The 21,873-nt window shown below is 39.7% G+C and overlaps 2 protein-coding genes across 10 annotated transcripts; one reads left to right on the plus strand and one right to left on the minus strand.

Annotated features, from left to right (window-relative positions):
• The first annotated feature begins 158 nt into the window (after positions 1-158).
• SRSF10 (serine and arginine rich splicing factor 10) lies at positions 159-13,044 on the plus strand. Of its 8 annotated transcripts, XR_004958893.1 has the most exons (8): positions 159-328; positions 1,759-1,863; positions 5,680-5,783; positions 6,912-7,074; positions 7,309-7,362; positions 7,494-7,595; positions 9,303-9,431; positions 10,836-13,044. XR_004958893.1 is itself a non-coding variant. In XM_036255883.1 (7 exons), exons 1-7 carry the CDS (start codon positions 264-266, stop codon positions 10,894-10,896), a joined length of 654 nt encoding a protein of 217 aa, XP_036111776.1. In that variant the 5' UTR covers positions 159-263; the 3' UTR covers positions 10,897-13,044. The 8 variants fall into 8 exon arrangements, 7 of the variants coding, with proteins under 7 accessions (XP_036111776.1, XP_036111777.1, XP_036111779.1 ...); XM_036255883.1 differs by lacking the exon at positions 9,303-9,431; XM_036255884.1 differs by lacking the exon at positions 10,836-13,044 and having other exon boundaries at positions 9,303-10,826.
• Positions 13,045-14,602: 1,558 nt separating this feature from the next.
• Positions 14,603-18,370, minus strand: PNRC2 (proline rich nuclear receptor coactivator 2). Of its 2 annotated transcripts, none has more exons than XM_036257041.1 (3): positions 18,207-18,370; positions 17,166-17,371; positions 14,603-16,675 (listed from the first exon to the last, which is right to left on the minus strand). In XM_036257041.1, the coding sequence occupies exon 3, from the start codon at positions 16,655-16,657 to the stop codon at positions 16,238-16,240; it is 420 nt and encodes a 139-aa protein (XP_036112934.1). In that variant the 5' UTR covers positions 16,658-16,675; positions 17,166-17,371; positions 18,207-18,370; the 3' UTR covers positions 14,603-16,237. The 2 variants fall into 2 exon arrangements, with proteins under 2 accessions (XP_036112934.1, XP_036112935.1); XM_036257042.1 differs by having other exon boundaries at positions 17,166-17,367; positions 18,207-18,355.
• Between the last annotated feature and the right edge of the window lie 3,503 nt (positions 18,371-21,873).

Below are 21,873 nucleotides of genomic sequence, written 5' to 3' on the forward strand. Positions count from 1 at the left end.
AATGACACCCAGGCTGCTGCACGTACGCCTGCCATCCGCATGCGCATGCGCATGCCGAAAAATCTCGCGGGAAAGAACAGTTGCCAGTCCCGGCGCAGCTCCCAGGTAGGGGGTGGGGAGGTGGAGGCGGGAGTGAAGTCTCGCGATAAGAGGCGGTTGCCGTAGCGGAGCCTTCTAGCAGTGTGTGTCCGAGGATTCGCCGCTGGAGCCGCAGACGGTTTGGTGAGCCCGTTAGTGCCCCTGCCAAGACTCACGCAGCTGACATGTCCCGCTACTTGCGTCCCCCCAACACGTCTCTATTCGTAAGGAACGTGGCCGACGATACCAGGTATGTTCACGGAATGTATTCGGGTCTACGCCGGGAGGCCGCAGGCGCTGGGAGAGGACCCTTGCGGCGGCGGCGGCGCGCGGGGCCGGGGGAGGGGAGAGGAGGGTCGAAGATGGCGGGTCCCGCGCTGGCTTTCGGGCCTGAACAAGGCCGCGCCGCCGGCTCGAAGGCCGCGTGGGAGCGAGGGCGGCGCCCCTGGTGCTCCCCGGCCGCCGCTGAGTGCGCGGGCCGCGTGGCGTGGTTTTAGGCCCCCTCCCCCTCCGCAGTTCGGGGCTCCTTTCTCCTGGCTTCCTCTCGGCGCTTCCACCCCCTGCCGCCGCCAACATCCGCTCCCCATTGAATTGAAGTTCACATTCCTGGAGGTGCACGCCCCCTCGGCCCAGGGATTTTTTTTTTTTTTTTTTTTTAATTAAAAAAATTTTGCAGCGAAATAACGGAATCGGGGGAGGGGAGAGTGGCGAAGTATTTGCTACCTTTTGTTGTTGTTGTATTATATTTGTGGTTTTTAAAATGGAGACGTTTAGAGAAGGGGAATATTGAGATTTAGAACATCAAATTTTTTCAGTTAAACGGTACGAACTAGTTCTTCCCATTTCCCGGAAATACTGCTCACCTTTTGAGAACCGGGGCTTAAGAAGCCTCTACCGTGAGGACGTTGATTACTAAATTGGATTAATCCGGAACCTGCCTTTGTTCTCACAATTCCCTTAATTGCTTGGAGTTGCCGTTAGAATATTTTAAAAGAGATCTTATCACAAAATAATTCACAAATAATCACTCTCCTCCAAATCATGTTTTTGATAGCCTTGTGTAATTGACATTTTTCTGTAAGCAGTAGTGATTAATCTAGCATCTAGAAAATTTTCACCTTGGGGTCATTTGACATTTTTAAGGAGTTATATATATTTGTGACATTACCTAACAACTCTAACCTGTCGCTAAAATGTTGGGGTGAAAGTGTTTGGCATTTTTCAGAGTACTAGAGTTGACCTGAAACTATTAAAAATGAAACTATTAAAAAAACTATTAAAAACATTAGTTCTACCTATATACAACCTAATGCTTCTATGCCTTTTGTGAAAAACTAAGGATGTGGATAAACAATAGAGAAATTGTGATCAGGTACCCTTAAATAATTGCTTTGTAAAACAGTAATGGATTTTATTATAAACTCCATTTTTATCTTCCAGAATCGTTGGTCCTAGCCTTCCTTTATAAAAAATGTATTCTACCTGTATGTATCTTTTTTTGTATGTTCTTAAAATTCCTCTTAAAATGAAATTTAGAAAGTTTGTCTGTTTCAGGTCACCCAGGGACACAGTAGTCTCTCTTTTAGTTGAGATATTACAAAAAAAATACCTTTGTCTTGCAAAGAAACTCTTTTTAAGGGAGCGAACATAAAAATTTGGGGTCTTTTTATGATGTTTTAGGTCTGAAGATTTACGACGTGAATTTGGTCGTTATGGTCCTATAGTTGATGTGTATGTTCCACTTGATTTCTACACTCGCCGTCCAAGAGGATTTGCTTATGTTCAATATCCTTTCTTCAGATGGCTGATTAGTGAGGGGTGTGAAGTTTGAAATTCAAGTTTATGTAAGAGGTAACATCTAAAACGTAGTTTACTTTTGTCCTTTAATAAATGTCGTATGTCTTCAAATTTTTGAGAATTCTAACTCACACGATGCTCTATTTCTTAAAGTTAATCCAAAAATAGTAAGAGATTTAAATTCCCATTTATGCTGCTGAACCTCAAATCAATTATTATAATGTGATTTAAATTTGAATACACTCTGGTTTCTACCACCTTTAATGTAAGTCAGATTAAAAGTTAATATGTTCTTGTGCTTAGCAATTAAAGTTTGGTGTTGTTTGTTAATTTGAATCACTTGATCAAAACAAATTGTATAACAATGAGGTAAACTTATTTAATATTGTCCCCTAATTTGCTGTCCTCTGTTGTTACCTCAGAGAATGTAAAGCTGTACAGTTATGGCGACCCCAAAGAGAAAGCATGAAAGAACCTTTAGAGTAGAGTTCAACACTTAAGGCAAGTAGACAAGCCAAAGACCTCTTAAGGATCAGGCTTGAAGAGAAGGGAGAGTTTGGGAAAAGAAAAAATAAAGAAAAGCTGGAAGAAGGACAAGCCTAATGGGAGACAAAGCCTCGCTTTATCTACAAAAGGGGGAAAAAGGTTGTTTTTCAAAGTTAAAGATAAAGCCATCTGTCATATTTGGCCAAGCATCTCATGACAAGTCCTTCTGACAAGCACTTAAAGAGTTAAAGGTCAAGATGAAGTTGAATGATGGCCAAGATTAAAGGAGTCATACCTGATGTATCCTACAGAATAACTATTTTTCTTTTTTCTCTTTTTTTTTAAATGTTTTGTAAGCAGTTAATTTTCAAAATTATTCTGGTTTGGTCTAGTGACAAAACCTGTAACTTGATTTATGTGGGCCTTTGATGTTGTGATTGTGGTCTTGTATAAATGCACTTTCTTAGCTTCTCAAGTTAAAGTGTACTAGGATGTAATGTTGTTAAGCTTAAATTTAGCATATTTCTGTTTTGGACCAGGTGGTCAGATGCCATAGGGTAGCAGGCAGTGCCCTTTAAAGTAGCATACAGGTCTGTGGTCAAGCTGACTTCACAGAGCCATGCTTAAGGAGAGGCAGATGCGTGCACTGGGAACTACTTAGAAACAGTTCTGGTTGTCTTGTAGGGTCAGATCTACTAGAGAAGCTACCTGTTTATAGATAGGCTTTAGAGTGGCTGCTTGTGGGGCCCACATATCCTCCTAATTTCTGGAATTTACGTCTGTGAGGCCCGCTGGCCACGCACTACTTTAGCACGTATGATCAGTTGGCCCTGAAAGGATCAGAGAAGGCCTTATCCCCTACTATGGGTACTGTTGAAATCATTCCCTGGCCCAGAGTTTCAGGTGACCTTACTTCTTTCACTGAGATCATCTCCCTGCAACAACAAAGGACTTTAGGCTAGGGAAATTTCTTACTAAGTTCAGTGGATCTCTTGAAACTTGGGGGAGTTTTAGTGAGACTTAATGAGCAAATGCTGAAAGCTACAACTCCCACGGGGCCAGTGATCAAGCACAGTTGTGGGGATTTGTTGCAAAGCTGTGTTAAAAAGAGGACATAAGAGATATCTGGCTTGATTTCTTTTTTTTTCTTTTCTTTTTTTTTTTTAACAGTAGCAATGCATTCTGGCTTACATTGTTAACCTGACTTAACCTGGCTTTAGGGTGGCCTGTGAACCAGGATCAGCGGTAGTTTGACTCAAGTGTATGTGATACTTGAGCCAGAAAAGAGTTGTCGTCTAAAGGATTCCGAAGGAAAATTGTGTATTTTTATATAGTCTTTCCATGGTCTTAAAATGGTTTTTTGTTTTTTTAAGACCATGAGTACAAATTTCTCCGTAAGTGACGTCAGAATGATATTTGGCTGCCCCTGCTGTGGCCATTTGCCTTTTCTTAACAGGTAAAGTAGAACCTTGCCATTGTTCATCCAACCCAGGATTCTAGTTTTGAGGGTGGCCAAAAAGGATGACTGTTCTCATTAATAATTTTTACACCTCTTGATCTAAATCCTTTAAAAGATTATTACATTCTGTTTCTTGAAGTAACAAATAAATCAGTATACCCTTAAGTGAACTTACTCCTTTTAATTATTTTAGAGCCCAACTGCATGAACGTTGAGGGCTGATCTGTTACAGTATTAAACTCCCAATCAGCCTTTGTCTTGTATTGAAAGACCTATGATCTCCCTACATTAACCTACACATAATAATACCCTCAGGAAAAGGGAGCTGGGAACCCACTGTGGTCCTTAATTTCTTTCAAAAAAAAAAAAAAAGGAAATCTGGCAAGGTCAACCTTTTAGTCTCTGAAATAAAAGACTAAAAGGTTGACTAGTGACAGTCTTGAAGCGGGGTTGGGGGTGGATTTCATTTGCGGTTGTTTTTAATCAGCTCTCATGATCTTTCTGAAATTTAAGAAATAGAAAAAATGGCAAGTTCGAATAGTGACATAGAATAGAATGAAAATCCACACCCAAACCTATCCTAGTTCCCTTTCCAAAGTTTTTACGTCAAGCCCTGCTCATCAAGCCATTTCCATCAGAATGTGGTTTTAGGAAAAGAGCTAAATTTGGACAGAATAACTTTGTAAAGCCAAGAGTTTGTGTGGTATTATTGCTGACATTGAGTGGAGAGAACAAGGCAACTTAGCCTCTAAGATCAAAAATAGGGACCAAGAGCCCTGGCCAGTTTGGCTCAGCGGTTAGAGCGTCGGCCTGCGGTCCGGAGAGACCTGGGTTCGGTTCCCGCTAAGGGCACGTACTTCGGTTGCAGTTTGTCCCCGGCCCTGGTTGGTTGTGAGGGTGGCAGCCACTCGATGTGTCCCTTCACGTCAATGTTTCTCTCTCTCTCTCCCTTCCTCTCTCTCCCTCCCACTATCTGTACAAAAAAATGGAAAAATGTCCTCGGGTGAGGATAAAAAAAAAAAATAGGGACCAAGAATTCCTGCTTTATGCTGATAGATAGTAGCTTGAAATTTTTAGGGTAAACGCAGTCCAAACTCACTAATTTGTTGGATTCTGTAGTTAGTATCATTGATGTTAGGGCTTTCCTGTCCAGAAATTTTTAGAAATGGTCTGTTACTTCTAGAGAGCATGCTTGTCTGTGCATGGCTGTAATATACTTTTGGTACAGTGATGTCTTGACTATTGCTTGATTCTGTCTTGATATCCACAAGTGGCTAGTTACCAGTCTTCCCTGTGCAGTATAAGGAAGACAACTACATTGAATTATAGTGCTAGATATGTCTGAGGAAGACAGCAAAATTTAAGGTTAATGCACTCATCTCTTGTAAGTTAAGGTATATTCTGCTTGCTTACACAAGAACTATTGGCGTTTTCTTTTTTTCATTTGAAATAAAAATAGGAAAAACCATTTTGGTTTTATTTTAAGAAATTTTTGTTTTAACATACAACATAGAATTGACACTTGTTTTTCTTTTTGTCTTGTTTGGTAAAGCTAATTCTTAAAACTTGGGGAAATTTTTGATAGGATTACTTGGTAGTTCAGCTATAACATCTAATTTCAATAAAACTTGACAGTATTTAGTCACATGTGTTTTCAAACGTATGCCTTGGGAATTCACAAGTGCTTTAATACTGTGAAGTATTTATAGCTGAATCAGCCAGCTAGTAAGGGGTCTGGTAGATTTTCCAGATTAATAACGAGAGATTAATAATACTGTGAATTGTTCAAGATTTACCAATTGAACTTTCATTCATTATCAAAGTTTGCAAAACTTCCCAAGCCCCTTAACATTTAGCACATTTGAAGATGTTCGTGATGCGGAAGATGCTTTACATAATTTGGACAGAAAATGGATTTGTGGTCGCCAAATTGAAATACAGTTTGCACAGGGGGATCGGAAAAGTAAGTACCATGCATTATATTTTTAGATGTATTACAAAGTTTTGGAGTAGACAGGTAATGTGAAGATCAGAATGCCTGAATTATGTTTGGACTCTTAAAAAGTGCATGGATGCTGTGGCATATTTTAATATTCTGGGTGTGGAATTGAAAGGGATAAAATTGGGGACGTTTTGGGTCTCTTGAGCCATTTCTTCCTCATAAAAATCTTCGAGGTATAAGTGAGTGATTATGCAAGTGCGTGACTATGAATTAGACTGAAAAGGGCTATATAAACTTAGAATAGATTTTATATTAGTGGTTTTTATTAGTGTGCAGGCATATACCAGTTGTTAACTGTGCTAATAAGGCAGGAGTACAGGCTTTGATGTCCTGGGTTTGTATTCTGGCTCAATCATGTTATCTTGGGCAAGATACTAAAAGATAACAATTAAAATAGCTGCTGAAGAGAGGAAGAATACTTAGGTATACGTAAGCTATTGGTAATTCTCTAGGTCTTGGGTTGGGTGATGGGTTCCTGGGTGTTCACTTTGTCATTTATACGTACATACACATATAAAGTTCTGCTTCTTAGAATTGAATGAGATAACCTAAGAATTGAGGGCTATCCAGGGGTGTGGGTGTGTCTGAGGCATTTAATAAGTGTAGCTTTCTTATGCTTTTCTTTGTTGTGTCTCTTGAGATTGTATAACTGTATATTAGTGCGTTTTGACACACATTATTCAAAGGTCACCAACAAGTATTTTGTCATTGTTAATTGTGTTCTTAATGAATGGAAGTCATGGTGAGATGACTCCAAAATTCCATCCAGTTCAAAAGTCATTTATATTTTAATTTTGAATTTTGAAGAAATACTTTAATAGTATATTTTCTACTGTTGAAGTCATTGGCATATATTTGGACAAACCAGATGGCGAGAGGTTTTCGGGAGGGAAAAATAGTTGGGGAGATACTTGAGAGTATCATTTTTAACATAAAACAGGCTTCTGATAGACTTCCTTGAAAATAAACTTACAGTTTCCAACATTAATATTCACAGTTAACTTTGACACAGATTGGGGATATAAGGAAAAGGGGACACGGGAATTTTTCTTAATGTTTCTAAATATTTCTGTTCTGTATATTTCATAGCTCCAAATCAGATGAAAGCCAAGGAGGGGAGAAATGTGTACAGTTCTTCACGCTATGATGATTATGACAGATATAGACGTTCTAGAAGCCGAAGTTATGAAAGAAGGAGATCAAGAAGTCGCTCCTTTGATTACAACTATAGAAGATCTTATAGTCCTAGAAAGTAAGTGTGATGTAGCACAGTGATCTGTCAAGAAAAATTTGTTAGTTTTGTTTCATTTTATTTTTACTTTTTTGTGTACTTGTAATTATATACATTGTGTGCTTCATTGAGACTAAAAATATTTTAATGTTTCATTTAAAAAGTTTTATGGTTCACTTTTTTAATTAGAATTTTTTTTAAAAAAACTGTAAATAGACGTTTGTCACTGTTTGCTTTTTCTGATATACTTTTTAGCAGTAGACCGACTGGAAGACCACGGCGTAGCAGAAGCCATTCCGACAATGATAGGTAAATAACTTTGCTTTGAAAGACTTTTACGTTTTTCAATTTCAGAGTGAACTTTTGCTCTAAAAGTAATAAATTTGATTAATATAGAATCTAATTTTTACTCTAATTGTATCTCTCCTCTGTTTTGAAAGATTCAAACACCGAAATCGATCTTTTTCAAGATCTAAATCCAATTCAAGATCACGGTCCAAGTCCCAGCCCAAGAAAGAAATGAAGGCTAAATCACGTTCTAGGTCTGCATCTCACACCAAAACTAGAGGCACCTCTAAAACAGATTCCAAAACACATTATAAGTCTGGCTCAAGATATGAAAAGGAATCAAGGAAAAAAGAACCACCTAGATCCAAATCTCAGTCAAGATCACAGTCTAGGTCTAGGTCAAAATCTAGATCAAGGTCTTGGACTAGTCCCAAGTCCAGTGGCCACTGATAGTATAAACCATGATATTTTTAGGCATGTATCATTCATTTACTCATAGTTTGGTTTACTTAAATTATCAGGAATACAATGTTGCAATGATGCTTACAAAAACACTTGTCAGTTTTCCCTGTACCAGGCAATGGTTATAATTAAAATGATATGCTGTTGAGAAGCCACTCTTTTAAGAGTCCAGTTTGTTTAATGTTATGGGCAGCTACCAATTTGTGGTGTCTCTGTATATTTTTGTAAAGATTCTCATTTTTTATGCTTGAAGTATTGGTGGAAAGATGTTGGTTGACCATAATTTGCAACATTGTCTTATTAAAAAATAAACTTTCATATCCATATTTGGTAGACCTGTTAACCTAGAAATGTAGCTTGCTAATAAGATAGAATGATACAAAAGTGAAGTTGTAGCCACAGTACACTGAGTGATCAGACACATTTAGGTTCAGGGTGGACCTTTTTGTCTTGTCAAGATGTCTAGGCCCGTGATAATAGTTAATTTATGACACAGTGTGGAATAGTTCTTTTCTTAACCCCACTGTCTTAGGGAATGATGCCAACTGAGTTATGTAGCATTTCCAGGGAGACTGAGATTTTTATTGAAACATGGAGCCTTCACTGCTTTTTCCCCCCCTCTGGTTTCTGTGAAGATTTAGAACATACAAACAAATATCAGAAAAAGTCGCCTTAAAATTTGAGCAGGTCAATGATGACAGAAATAATTTTGAGGTGAAAAGAATGCTCTTATGTAGTTATTCTAAACTGTAAGGAACATTGTTGGCCATAATAGCTTAGTTTTTGCTGCTGTTAAAAGCAAGTAAATTGTTTCACAGTAAGTTTGTGTGTGTGCATAGTGTAAAAGAACTGAATTTTGATGCTTGTTAGCACTCTGTGTGTGCATTTGTATCAAAATTTGCCTACTTCTTTATGAAGGAGGCTTGTTCTTCACACCTCAGTTTATTTAATGTGAGGCAAGTTGAAAGACAACACTCCCATTCTAGGTGATTCTGTGGTGCCATGAAATTTAAAAGAATTTTAGAAAAAGAATTGACTTTAAGTACAAGTCACATCTTTGAGTCTTTGATTATCAATATAGTACCTGACTAAAAAATAAGAAAAAATTCCCTTAACCATTTATAATTTCTAGCATTTCTCTGAGAGATCGTTTTAGGGACAATAGAAGTTACTTGATGTGTCCAGTCTCATTTCAGAATAAAAGCTAGCATCTTTAAAATTTTTAGATTGCTTGCTTGCAAGTTATAAGTAAGAAATGTGGGAAAACGACTCCTTTTAGAGGATTGCTTTTTTCAATTTTGCTTTTAGTAATCTAGGCCTTGCCTGTAAAGAACAAAAGGTGGTTTTTAAATACTGTTTGTGGAATGTGTTTAAAGGGTTGATTCTAGAACCTTTGTATATTTGATAGTATTTCTAACTCTCATTTCTTTACTGTTTTGCAGTTAATGTTCATGTTCTGCTATGCAATCATTTATATGCACGTTTCTTTAATTTTTTAGATTTTCCTGGATGTATAGTTTAAACAACAAAAAGTCTATTTAAAACTGTAGCAGTAGTTTGCAGTTCTAGCAAAGAGGAAAGTTGTGGGGTTAAACTGTATTTTCTTTCTTATAGAAGCTTCTAAAAAGGTATTTTTATATGTTCTTTTTAACTAATATTGTGTACAACCTTTAAAACATCAATGTTTGGATCAAAATAAGACCCAGCTTATTTTCTGCTTGCTGTAAATTAAGCAAACATGCTATAATAAAAACAAAATGAAGGAAATAATGATTAACTGGAATTATTATAGTTTTTAATGAGATTCTAAAATAACAATGGGAACAATCCTTTGTAGATTTAGAAATAGTTTTAATCAGTGTTGGACTAGGCACAACTAACTTTTACTTTGAAAACGATAGAACTTACAAGTAGGGTACATCTTTTACATGGTACTTAAAAATTCCTTATGTAATGTCAAAGCCCCTTAGGTTAAATAACTGAGAGGTTATTGATAGTATTAAGATATATATTAAAATGAAATTTGGGTCAAGCTAATTGTAAGTTTATATTTTCATTATTGGATAGGCCAATAGTTCTGCTCTTCCCCGTCCGAAACAAGATATGTTAGGCCTTGTGTTTATGGCGTGATTTAAAATACTTTTGCATTGAATTCGGTGAGCAGTTAATAAGTGATAACTATTTTGGGGAACTGGTATAGGTATTTTGTGGTTTGAATTCTAGCTACTATATAATAACAATTACAGCTGATAGTTATTGAGTATTTATGATGTGCCAGACACTATTGTAAAAACTAGAATAGTGTTAGCTCATTTACTCTTCACAAAACCCTATTCGAAAGATACTTTTATTTTCCCCATATCACAGATTAGAAAACTGAGGCACAAAGAAAAAGCTATAAAGGACAGAACCAGGATTTGATCCCCGGCCTGGTCCTTTTGTGTTTTTGTTCTTTTAATGGACTACAATTTGAGAGAAGTAGCTTGAGATTATTCTAAGTCTCTATAGAATTAAAAGGCTTTCTATTGTATTTTTTTTATTTGTGTTACTTATTTTTAGACTCAACTATGTTATTTCTAAAGTAACATACCTAACAGAGCTTCAAAAGGACTATATGAACCCATGATAGTTAAGATCCTACTGATACCAATGAGGATCCTTACACAGTGCTTTAATTTTGAGTTACATACTTGAATTCCATAATTATTGGTTATCTACTGTGTGTCTGGCACTGTGCTTAATATATTAGAATAGAACATCAAGACTCAAGTGAGGGCTGACACTTCACCTCTCTTTTTACATTTTGTTTTAAGCCAAGTAAGCAAGAAGAAAAATGACAGATAATGCTTTAGTGAGAAAGGAAAGGTGCTACATAGTGTATGAGCTATTAAGTTAACCCTGGGAACTATTGTGCTATTCTCTTGAAAATTTGGCCCAGTAAGCTGCTACATCCAGTTCAACTAACAAAATCCTGTATACCACAGAGAAGAATAAAGAAAACCAAACTGACAAACATCCTTCTTTTATTTAAGACCAAACTGCAGCTGGAATACCCAGTACAGTTCTGCTTACTACACTTCAAGAAAGATCTGAGAAAGCGGAAAAAGAACCAAAGAAGGGCAGTTCAAGCGACCAAAGGGTGGGTGGAAGGTGCTGCAGTATGAATACTGTGTGAATATTTTGACTCTGGTCTGAAAAGATAAAAGAATGTTATTGAAACTACATGGAATAATTGAAGTCCCTTCAAGTTTGAAAGTAAGCATTTTAGGACAAATAAAAGGAAATTCAGCTTTGTACTTGTGGAAACTAATCCCTAAATCTGAATAGGTTTATATTGATTCATGGATAACAGGTCCATAATAAATTACTGGAAACTAGGATGTCTGAATATCAAGGAAGACAGCCATAGTCTCTTAACAGTGCCTCTACTGGTCTGTCAGAAACTGAATTGGGTGAGAAAAGGCATGGTCCAATATAAACTTTTTCTTGGTTGTCTCTTAAAATCAGTTACATTTTTGCTATTGGCAAATACTGCCTTTGTTTATTCCAGTGCCAGTGTTTGACTGCTTAATGGTTTGCTTGTTGGCATCTGAGTTTATTTACCTGTATGCCATGTGCAGTTTACATCCTCCTCACTCTCTCCCAGGTAAATTCCAATTATAATACTTGACATCCAGCTAAGAGGTTCCATCTCTTCTCACCTCTTTCCTAGTCAGTATATTCAGCAAACATTTACTGAGCCCTTACTGTGAGCAAAAATTGTACTGGGTAATTGGGAGGAAAAATAGATTTTAAAAATCACTTATTCAATAAATGTCTACTGAGCACAATCTAGTAAATAACATTACAGTATGGCCTCATTGTTTTGAGGTGTATTGTTTGTGACAATATTTTACACCATTCATATCCTAATGTAATTATAAAACCCAATATACTATCAAAGATAAGTAATTTTGTGGTTACCTGCCATTTAAAAGTATCTGGTATTTATTTCTGTTTGCATCCCATTAATACAAATAATGAAAAGATGATGTTTTAATCTGTAATAAACTGATTTATTGTGCAGTGACTGTAATATACTAGAATTATATTAAATTGTTAACTCTGCCTCCTCAAACACACATTAGGAAATAATCCCCCAAAAGTATTTAATTTTGCATTAGATATAAAGGACACTGGGTGCTATACTTAGATTATTTTGAGGCAGACAGAGAGCTGTTATCCCAACTGATTTAGTATGTTCTGTAACTGAGAAAATGTTCACCAAGTTATACTTTTTAGTGATTGACATGTACATTTTATAGGGACATGTTCTGTGTATAGTGAATAAATAACTTTTATAGTATCAAAATGTTTTGGATTCCTTAGTTCCTTACTAGGATATGAAGCTTATTTGCCTATATATTGATTCCATCACTCATTTTTTTGTCATATTTCTGCCACATATTTAAATTTAACAAAATTATTCTTCTGAGAATATGGAAGTGTTTGAGCCTTTCATTTGTAAAGACTTCAAAAAATATAGCAGAGTACACATAACTAAGGGAGGTATGAAATAGGGGTCATTTTTATCCTTGTTTTATTAATTTCAAACTTGGCCAAGATTACACAGCAAGTGGCAGATTAACTAGAGTCGAGTCCATGAATTTTTCATTTTAATTCATCTTAGTCACTGTTTTGCACTGAACTTTTTTTTAATCAGATAGGAAATTTTTTTATAACTTAAAATTAATATAATGGAATCTGGAGATCACTAAAAGGGAAGATTTAATAGATGTGTAAGATAGGTTTAATTACAAAAAGTATTCTGTAACTCTTTTGGATGAAAGAGGTTAAACATAACTTAAGATCTCACAGCTGTTGTGACTTACACTCTCTCCAGGCTGGTTTTTCATATTACAGTATTGTATTGCATTTTGATCATATTCCCATTTACAAAATCCTTTCCCATGAAATAAGGGAAGCTGTGACTTGAGACAGAATGGTAGCTCAGGAATAATCTAATAGTGTTCTACCAGGAAGGTTGTCAAAGCCTTTAGGAGTCCCCAGAATAAACTTCTCATTAATAAATGAAGTAAAAGCATCCTATTTGTCTTCATTCAACTGTTGGCATCTACAAGACAAACTGGTTGCTATGGAAAGGTTCTTTCTCGGGGTTTTTATCCTCTGCCCCCTCCAAAACTGTTAATGTTTAGTGCTTTACATTTATGTATCCTAACCTTTGTTTCACCCTTACATTAAAGATGGGATTATTTTTTTTGTTTGTTTGGAATAAAAAACAAGGCATGTAAATTCATTTCACTGATAATTGACAGAGTAGTTTGTTAAGTAAAAGACCTTTGTGTCTAGTTTTTTGTAGATCATATTTCTTTGAATGCTGGAAAGCGGAATAAAAAAAGAACTGGTCTAGGAGCCAAAAAAATTTTGGGTTTTTTTTTTAAAGGTTTAGCTCTGCTTTACAGATATATGGCTATTGGATAGGCTTTCTTTTGTGCAAAGTTTTAAGAGATACACTGTCCCTCTTGTTTTACAAAGTAATTGCCTGTGAGAAAGCAATTAAACACTAGATAATTTACCCAAAACCCATCAGTTTCTTTCTACCTGCGCTTGTTTTTGGGAAGAAGAGAGCTTACCAGAATTTAAGTGTAAGGATAGGTTATGGACTCAGATTCCATGATACCAGACACTGCCATCAAAAGATAAGACATTTAAATTTTAACACTGCCTTAAGGCTCACATTATGGCTGACTTCAGCCCTACAGGATAGGTTCCTGCAAGTACAATGATTTGGGAAATTCCTGTCACCTGTAAGCTAACCACAACTTGATTACCTTTCTAAGGTATGAGATGTTGATATCATTTAGATTACTTTTAGCTATTAAAATTTTTAAAGGTAAAAGCTTTTTTACTCCCACTCAATCCTTTGAACTTCTACCATTTTAATCAATCATAAACCAAAAATCCTGAACTGTTTTATTTTTTATGAAGAGAGGGAGAGAAATATCCATCAGCTGCCTCCCCAAACCAGGGATCCGGCCTGCAACCTGGGTGTGTGCTCCGACCCTGAATCCCTGCAACCTTTTGATGCACAGGATGATACACAACTGAGCCACACCAGCTAGGGCAGGACTACACTATTTTTAGTTTAAATTATTGGGGTAACATTGGTTAATAAAATTATACAGGCATACAATTTTGTAATACATCACATATTTTTATTGTTTACCACCCCATTTAGTTTAAATATATACAGATCAAAGACACCTAGGCTGAGAATTGCTCCATGTAGTTATCTGGTACAGTACAGGAAAAAATTTGGCAATCCTTTGGCATTGTTGGTAGAAACGACACCGGGGATGTAAATGGGGGGCAGAGGGGGATGGAGACAGAAATGTTAATTTCCTCCAAGAGTTATTTCCTAGTTTGTATGAAAAATATAGCCTTCCCCTGCTAGTGTAGAACTTAGATTATCAACAAATACTTCAACGTAAAACGGTTAACTTGAGGGATTCTTTTGTGCTAATTTTTTTTTCTGTAAACCTGAATCATAGAATGTAGAAAAGGGGGAGATGTAATTAAACCTGCTTTACTCAACTTGATAGCAAATGTATTCAGAAGCTTTATTCTGCAAACTTTTGCTGTTAGTCTTGATTGGCAAGGAGGGGGATGTCAAAAGTGGTTGCTTTCTTGTGTAGCTGTTGCAACCAAACCTTATTGTAATTCAGTTGGGTTAATTACGTGCGCTCTAAGAATTAGTAGGCAGTCTCGGCAATGTTTCACAGAATAAAAAACAAGGCACTGGGGAGAAAAAGTAGTTTTATTTTAATTTCATGCTTCAAATTCGTATATGCACATTAAGTACTACATAAACTTGTCTTTGGGATATAATTGAGTTGGGCAACGTCAGTTCACCTTAATTTATGTGGAGAAATACAACTTGGCCATTCTGCCTAAAAATATCAAAAAAGCTGCCAAATTAGAAAACAGGGCACTTAATCGAATTTTTAATTGATTCATCACATTTTTATTTTCTATCGGGTTAACGTTATACTTAGCATTTATTTTTAGGTAGGTAAAACATGTTATCAAGGTAATTATGTAAGAAATCACACATCTTTTGTGTAAGTGGTCCCCTGGTTGCACTTACTGGTGACCAAAAAACACTGGCATGATTATATTCATGTCATAGGTTACAAGTTGTTCAAAATCAATGTGAATTTTTAAGGTTAGATGGACCCTTTGAGTTATTAATCTTTGGGCATAAGGAATAAAAATGAAAATAGTTCCGTACTGCATTTCATATCTCTTACAAATAGGAAGTGTTTTAGCAGCTTTATAAACCTTTTCAGTTATAATTATATAAAACTTATTACACTATGATTTATTTTGAAATATAGTTTACAACCAGATCAATTATAACACATACACTGGCACTTAAGCACAGGGCAGACTTTAAAAACAAATTATTTTGGACCTTTAAAATTAGGCCATAGTGTAAAAAGTGTCCATGATCTTACATTCAGCGAATTCATACTAAAATACTCTATTTTTGTAAGATGAATGCCAAAACTTTACATATGCTACAAATTTATTACATATATTTACATGGCTCTTTCTTCCCTAAGTACTCAAAACCTTCACATTATATAGCTCCCTACTTTAAGCAAGCTTTGCAGGGATGATGAGGCCAGATCACTGTCAGAATAGTCTATGCAGTGCTATAATACAAAAATGTATTTTGAAAACTACTCTGACCACCAAATACTGTTTCTATAAAAAGTGGTTTTGGCACATTTGTTAAGAGTCACCTATCCATTACATCAAGAAATGGGGCCACTAGAAGATACTGTCTCATCCTAAATAGCTCCTAGTGCCCCTTCCACATTCACCACCATTCAGTTTACTCAACTGCAACCATTCTGTAAGGAAAATTCACATTTTCTTTTGGCAGTGCATCAGGTTGTTGGCTTATTACTGGTTTATGTGTTTCTAGGATATTAAACTTTCAAATACCCAACTAGTTCTTAATCCCTGTCTTAACTAGATGCTTATAATCATTCACTAGCTTTCAATAAGTAAATCTACTGACTTCTGAGTGATAATCTTAAATCAGTCTTTTATCCCAACAAGCAATAGAAAAAGTTGATTTCCTTTACCATTCCCTAAACCTAAACTTTGATTTCACTTGAGTTACTCAATTGAGAATACTTGATACCAAGTACAATTATCAGTAATTTAGTTATTTTAAGTGGCACTGATACTACCATTACATCACAGTGCACAGCAACACAAAACAAGATAACGTCTAATTATATTTTCTACATTAATTAGCAGTTTTACACAGAGATTAATTACTAGCATTGAGTTTGGTATGAAACAGTTGACAACTACCCTTAAATATTACTAAATTTAAACATTAGTACTTTATCTTATTTTATACCTGTACTTTAAGTAAGGTTTTAAGTTGAAATGTCATTATTTCCTTATCAGAAGGATTAAAGGAAACAGGAACCCAGTGGCTTGGTGGTTTAGGAAGAACACTTGGTGATGGTGGCTCACTAAATTTGGCTCCAGCATAGTTCTGATTAGTTTGAGACTTAAACAGTAAGCTGGGACTTGATAAGCTAGAGTTCCAATTTTGATTATTTGGAAAATTTTTGTTCTTCCCCCCATTTTGCATGGCCTGCCATGCAGCTGCTGATGTGTTGTAAGTATGTCCTCTTTCTTTTTTCTTATGAACAATCTTCATCTGGGAATTTTGATCCTTGGTCTTCTGTCTGTTAAGTTGTTGTGGGTTCTTACTAACATTTCTAGATTGAGGGGCTGGAATGTTATATCTCTCTCCACCACCCATCTTCAGCTTCTTTGTCACCTGTAAGTGAAATGAAAACAAAATACTGAGTAAAACTCAGTTAAGAAAAATTAAAAACTTTAAGCTTCTATAGCCCCAACCTGTTAACTCCAGAAATCTTGAGGAAGACTCAAAAGTGTACTATTCCTGGCAGGGTAGCTCAGTTGGTTGTAGAGCCTCGTCCAGATATGCCAAGTTTTCGGGTTCCATCCCGGGGCAGGGCACATACAAGCAGCAGCCAATGAATGCATAAATGAACGAACAACATTGTTTCTCTCTCCCTTCCTCTCTCTCTCTAAAAATCGATCACATTATATAAGAAAGTGCTATTCTGCTGGTTTAACTTCATTGTACTTTCACACTTCATTATATGCAGTTTTTATTACTTTCTAAGAAAAATTACCTTAACCCACAATCTGAAAAATCCTCTATTTAAAAATAAAAACAACTGGTTTAGGGTGAGTCCACCATAAAATGTTTGCCCCATTACAACGTGAATTTTTTTTTATACCTTTCAGTCTGCTTTTCAGATTGCAGGATTTCTGCTACCTGTCCTCTTCCTTGCTGCCAAGCCCAGGATAATAGATGTTGCTTTCTGACAGATCCTTTCCTTTGTCTCAATACAGAAGTTTTCATGGGCCAATCTGCTGAGTTCAGCCTAGGAGCTGAGGCCAACATCTGAGTCTCCTCAGCACACAAGTTTGAGAGAAGTCCTAGCTAGAAAAGTAAAGATTACTTTATTAGTTGAAACAACAAACAGGAGAAAAGGTGATCGTTTCTGTTTACTACAGAAATAGTTGGCTACTTCCTGAACTCAAAGGCAGAAGGTCTCAAGATGGCTTTCTTCGCGTTGTAACTGTCACCACCTAGGCACTCCTCCCCACCGTGCGATCCAGGGGCTCCCTCCTGGGGAGTTCTGGGCCCTTGGGTGTCCCCGAGCCCCCAGCAAGTTGTTCGTGTCTCTTTCCCGGGGGCTTTGCTGATTCTCTCACCGTTTTGTGACCACAGTGTTAAGTCAGATCAAGGAAGCACTAGCCTAAATGTACAGCCGTTACAAGAAATTGGCTTAAAACTCGTTTTTCTAGAGAGACCATGTTTTTAAAGCCCCAAGAGAATTTTTCATCGTCCGACACGTCGGTCCTCAGAGCCGTTTCGCCAACACGGCGACATCACGCAGCGTTTCCTGGTTGTGAACACTCAACTCCTCCCCGCTTCAAAGTAAGTTTCCAGACGCCCAGCCAGCTCCCCCCTTTCCCGTCCCGAGCCTCCCCGCGGGACCTTGCACTCAGGCTTCACTTGCACTTGATCCTCCAAGAACCCGGGTTATCACGAGCCCTTTCTCAAGGGGGAGCAGGGCCTTCCGGACTAACAGCCCTGAATAAACGACGAGTTCCCGGGAGGTTCGCCTCCCCGATGGGGCTGTCTCGAGCCCGGCCCGGAGCCCGGTCCTCCCGGCCGCCCGCCCCCACCGCCCCCGCATCTCGCCTCCTTCCCCCAACAATGGGGAGCGCGGCCGCCACCAAGGCCGCGCCCGCGGCGCCGCGCGACTCACCGACTTCAAGCTCGGGACTGTGGCGGCGGCTCCTGCTCGGCAACGCAGCCCCCTCCCCTTCCAGGGAGAGACAGGCACCGAACGAACAAAGCCCACGAGCACCGACGAGCTAGCTGCTCACCACCTCAGCGTCAGGACCACTTCCTCCCTCTGCCTCTACCGACAAAATGGAGGTGGCCGCGAGCGCAGGAGCGGGCCGGGAGGCACGGCGGCCAATCAAAACGCGCCGACGCGGGGCCGGCCAATGACACGAGAGCCACCGCCTGTTGCTGGGCGGCTGGGGCGACGGACGGAGGTGGTTGTTGCCGAGGGTTTGAAATCCTCCGGGAGAGGAGCATGTCGGGAACAACTGCGGCGGGCCCCCCGGTGCCAGCGGACTCCTTGGAGGCGCCCGCCCAGCTGTTCCCGGCACCCCCGGCCGCGGCGGCCTCCGCCCTCGGCCCTAGCGACCCCCACGCATCGCGGCGCCGGCGCCCCCACCAGAGGAGCCCGCTTTCAGGGCGCGCGTTCGGAGCCTGGACAGGGGCACCAGCCGCCCTCCCGGGCAGCCCTCCGACCTGGCTCCCTAAGGGCCACGACCGTTTTCCTCCCGGGGGCGGGGCGGCGGGATGACTGCGGGGCCATCTGGCTGCCAAGTTCAGGTGACTGAGCCGTGCAGCCGGTTTCACGGATGTGAGATTCTCAACCAAGTTGCCGCTTCCCGAGGCCTTTGCACCTGCCCCTTCGCCCCGCGCCCTCCCATCATTCTGCTCCTCCGCGCGGAAACTCCTTTGCAGCCCCCAAAGCTTGCGGTTCCTCCTGTCTCCACCCCTGCCTCGAAATTCCTCAGAAGCGGCCTCCCCTGTGAACGCGTTTCCACCAGGCGGGCTTAGCCCATCACTTCCTCTGGGTCCCCACCAGTCCCCACTGCCGTCGGGGCCCTTCATCTGCCCACCCGCCCTCCGGGGGCAAGGCTAGGTTTTCTTTTTCTGGGCACAGTGTCTGGCACGTTGTAAGAGCACACGTTTGTTGGGGGCTTCTGTATTGTCCTGCCTGATTTGCAAGTGAAAAGCGGGAGGAAGGATAGAGTTCAGTCGATTATGCCAGCGAGGAGCAGAGAAGGGGAAAAGGGCAACTTGTGGAGTGAGTGGGTTAGCAATCCAAAACTTCAAAAGAGAACACCGATTTCTATGAACATATGGATATTTTTGTGACTGGATTTCTGTACATGTTTATAACTTCCACATAATTCTTTTTTTGTTTTGTTTTGGGGTTTTGTTTTGTTTTGTTTTGCACTTTTATCTTGAGATAGAGCAGAAGGGCAAGAGGGAGGAAGAGAGAAACATTGATGTGAGAGACACATCAGTGGCTGCCACCCACACGACCCCAACTGGGGCCAGGGACAATCTGCAGTCGAGGTTCATTCCCTTAGTGGAACCAAACCCAGGCCTCTCTGGTCTGCAGGAGAAGGCTCTAACCTCTGAGTCAAACTGGCCAGGGCCATAATTCATTTTTCAATCTTCAGTTTTTCGCTGACATCATCCCCCACCACTATGTTCTGGCCATGGGCCTTAAAATTTTGTTTTTTGTTTTATCCTCACCTGAGGACATTTTTGCATTTATCTCAAGATAGAGCGGCAGGGAGAGAAAGGGAGTAAAAGAGAGAGAGAAAAATATCGATGTAAGAGAGACACATTGACTGGTTGCCACCTGCGCGACCCCAACCAGGGCCAGGGATGATTACCCTTGGCCGGAATTGAACCTGGGACTCCGGGACTCTTTGTTCCGCAGGCTTACGCTCTAACCGCTGAGCCAAACCAGCCAGGGCGGGCCTTAAATTTTCTTAAGAAAACTATTTAAGCGACTGCATTTCTAAAAAGGAGTTTGTTAATCAAATTAATTTGGTAAAATGTGCAGAAGAGGTATTTTTGAGCATGGGACTTTCTGATGCTATTGTAATCAGATAAGATGCGCTATACATGGTAAGTAACTGCTAGGTTACTGAACCTGTGATCTGTTTCTTAAAAATTCATAAAGCTCCCCTGGCCGGTTTTGCTCAGCGGTTAGAGCGTGGGTCCGTGGACCAATGAGTCCTCGGGTTCAGTTCCGGCTAAGGGCACATACCTCGGTTGTGGTGTGGTGCCGGGCCCTGGTCTGGGTTGTAGGGGAGGCCCCTCTCATTTCGATGTTTCTCTCTCCCTTTCTCCCTCCCACTCTATCTGAAAATAAATAGAAAAATATCCTCCCGTGAGGATTAAAAAACAATAATAATAATAAATTTTAAAAAGCAACACTTCAGCAGGTCCTGGCCCTGGTAGCTTGGTTGGTTTGGAGCATGTTCCTATATGCCAAGGTTGCAGGTTTGAGGTCAGGACACATGGAAAAGTCAACCAAGCAATGCATAAATTAGTAGAACAAATCCATGTTTCTCTCTCCCTTTCTCTCTAAAATCAATAAATAAATTTTTAAAAAATAAAAATAAAAAGACACCTCAGCTCCCAGTTGTATTATAGGTGCAGTCATCCTCCTAATCTTATCTGCATAAACACACAGGTAATGTATTGAATACTTATAAATACACACATCGTGTTTTCAATACTTTGCCACTCCCCCCCATTCCCACCCGGCTTTGTGCTGAACTGTTTTGCTTACATCATTTTATTTACTTTTCACAAATTATGGGCTAGGTGCGATTTTTATCTCCAGTGTACAGATGAAGAATCTGAGGCTCAGCCAGTTCAGAGCTGAAAGGCATCCACCAAGACCCCAGAGCCCCAGCTCTATGCTGCCTGACGCATCTGTCTTAGTCACCTCCGTGTTCTCCCCACTGCCCAAAAGGTGCTTTGCCCAGAGCAGACACTGACTGGCTGTTGACTGGGCTGCCCGGGCTGCTTGGGCAGTATGGAACCTCCATCCTGCTGTCTGGCTGAACCAGGTTCTTTGCCAGGTCAGAGTCTGGCTGCCCTCAGGAGAGCACTGTTAAAGCCGTCACCATGTCCCAGACTCCTAGCAGCCTCTCAGTATAGGTCCTGCCTCGTTCTTCATTAATATTTACCAAGTGCCAACAACAGCTCAGAACTGGAGAGCAAGAGTTAAAAATACACCCTCTTCGCCCTGGCCGGTTTGGCTCAGCGGTTAGAGCATCAGCCTGCGGTCCGGAGAGACCCGGGTTCGGTTCCCGCCAAGGGCGCGTACTTCGGTTGCAGTTTGTCCCCGGCCCTGGTTGGTCGTGCGGGTGGCAGCCACTCGATGTGTCCCTTCACATCGATGTTTCTCTCTCTCTCTCCCTTCCTCTCTCTCCCTCCCACTCTATCTGTACAAAAAATGGAAAAATATCCTCGAGTGAGGATTAAAAAAAAAAAAAAAATACACCCTCTTCAGGACATGTGATACAGCCTCTATCTGTCCCATGTGGGTCTTTAAAGTCAGTTCCACCAACACCATCCAATTAGTGGTTCTCAGCTCAAATGGGAAGGTGTTGATGCAAAGAAACAGCTCTCAGGATGTAGACCAGCCACCAACTCTGTGAGCCAGATGCATAATAAATATGCAAGTGTTTAATAACCAACATTCAGGTAACAAAAATATATTTGGTGCCTTCTTTGAGGCAGGTACTCTGCCACACCTTGGAGATACAGCAGTCAATGAGACTCCATCCCACCCCTAAAGGAACTCAAAAGCTGTTCCC

Source organism: Molossus molossus, unplaced genomic scaffold (assembly GCF_014108415.1).
Source record: "Molossus molossus isolate mMolMol1 unplaced genomic scaffold, mMolMol1.p scaffold_m16_p_12, whole genome shotgun sequence".
NCBI lineage: Eukaryota > Metazoa > Chordata > Mammalia > Chiroptera > Molossidae > Molossus > Molossus molossus.

Excerpts from the sequence above, each read along its gene's own strand:
- SRSF10 (XM_036255881.1), top strand. The coding sequence starts at position 264 with ATGTCCCGCTACTTGCGTCCCCCCAACACGTCTCTATTCGTAAGGAAC. Across the intron at positions 329-1,758 it reads AACGTGGCCGACGATACCAG|GTCTGAAGATTTACGACGTG; the intron begins GTATGTTCACGG and ends ATGATGTTTTAG. Across the intron at positions 7,075-7,308 it reads AGATCTTATAGTCCTAGAAA|CAGTAGACCGACTGGAAGAC; the intron begins GTAAGTGTGATG and ends TATACTTTTTAG.
- PNRC2 (XM_036257041.1), bottom strand. The coding sequence starts at position 16,657 with ATGGGTGGTGGAGAGAGATATAACATTCCAGCCCCTCAATCTAGAAAT.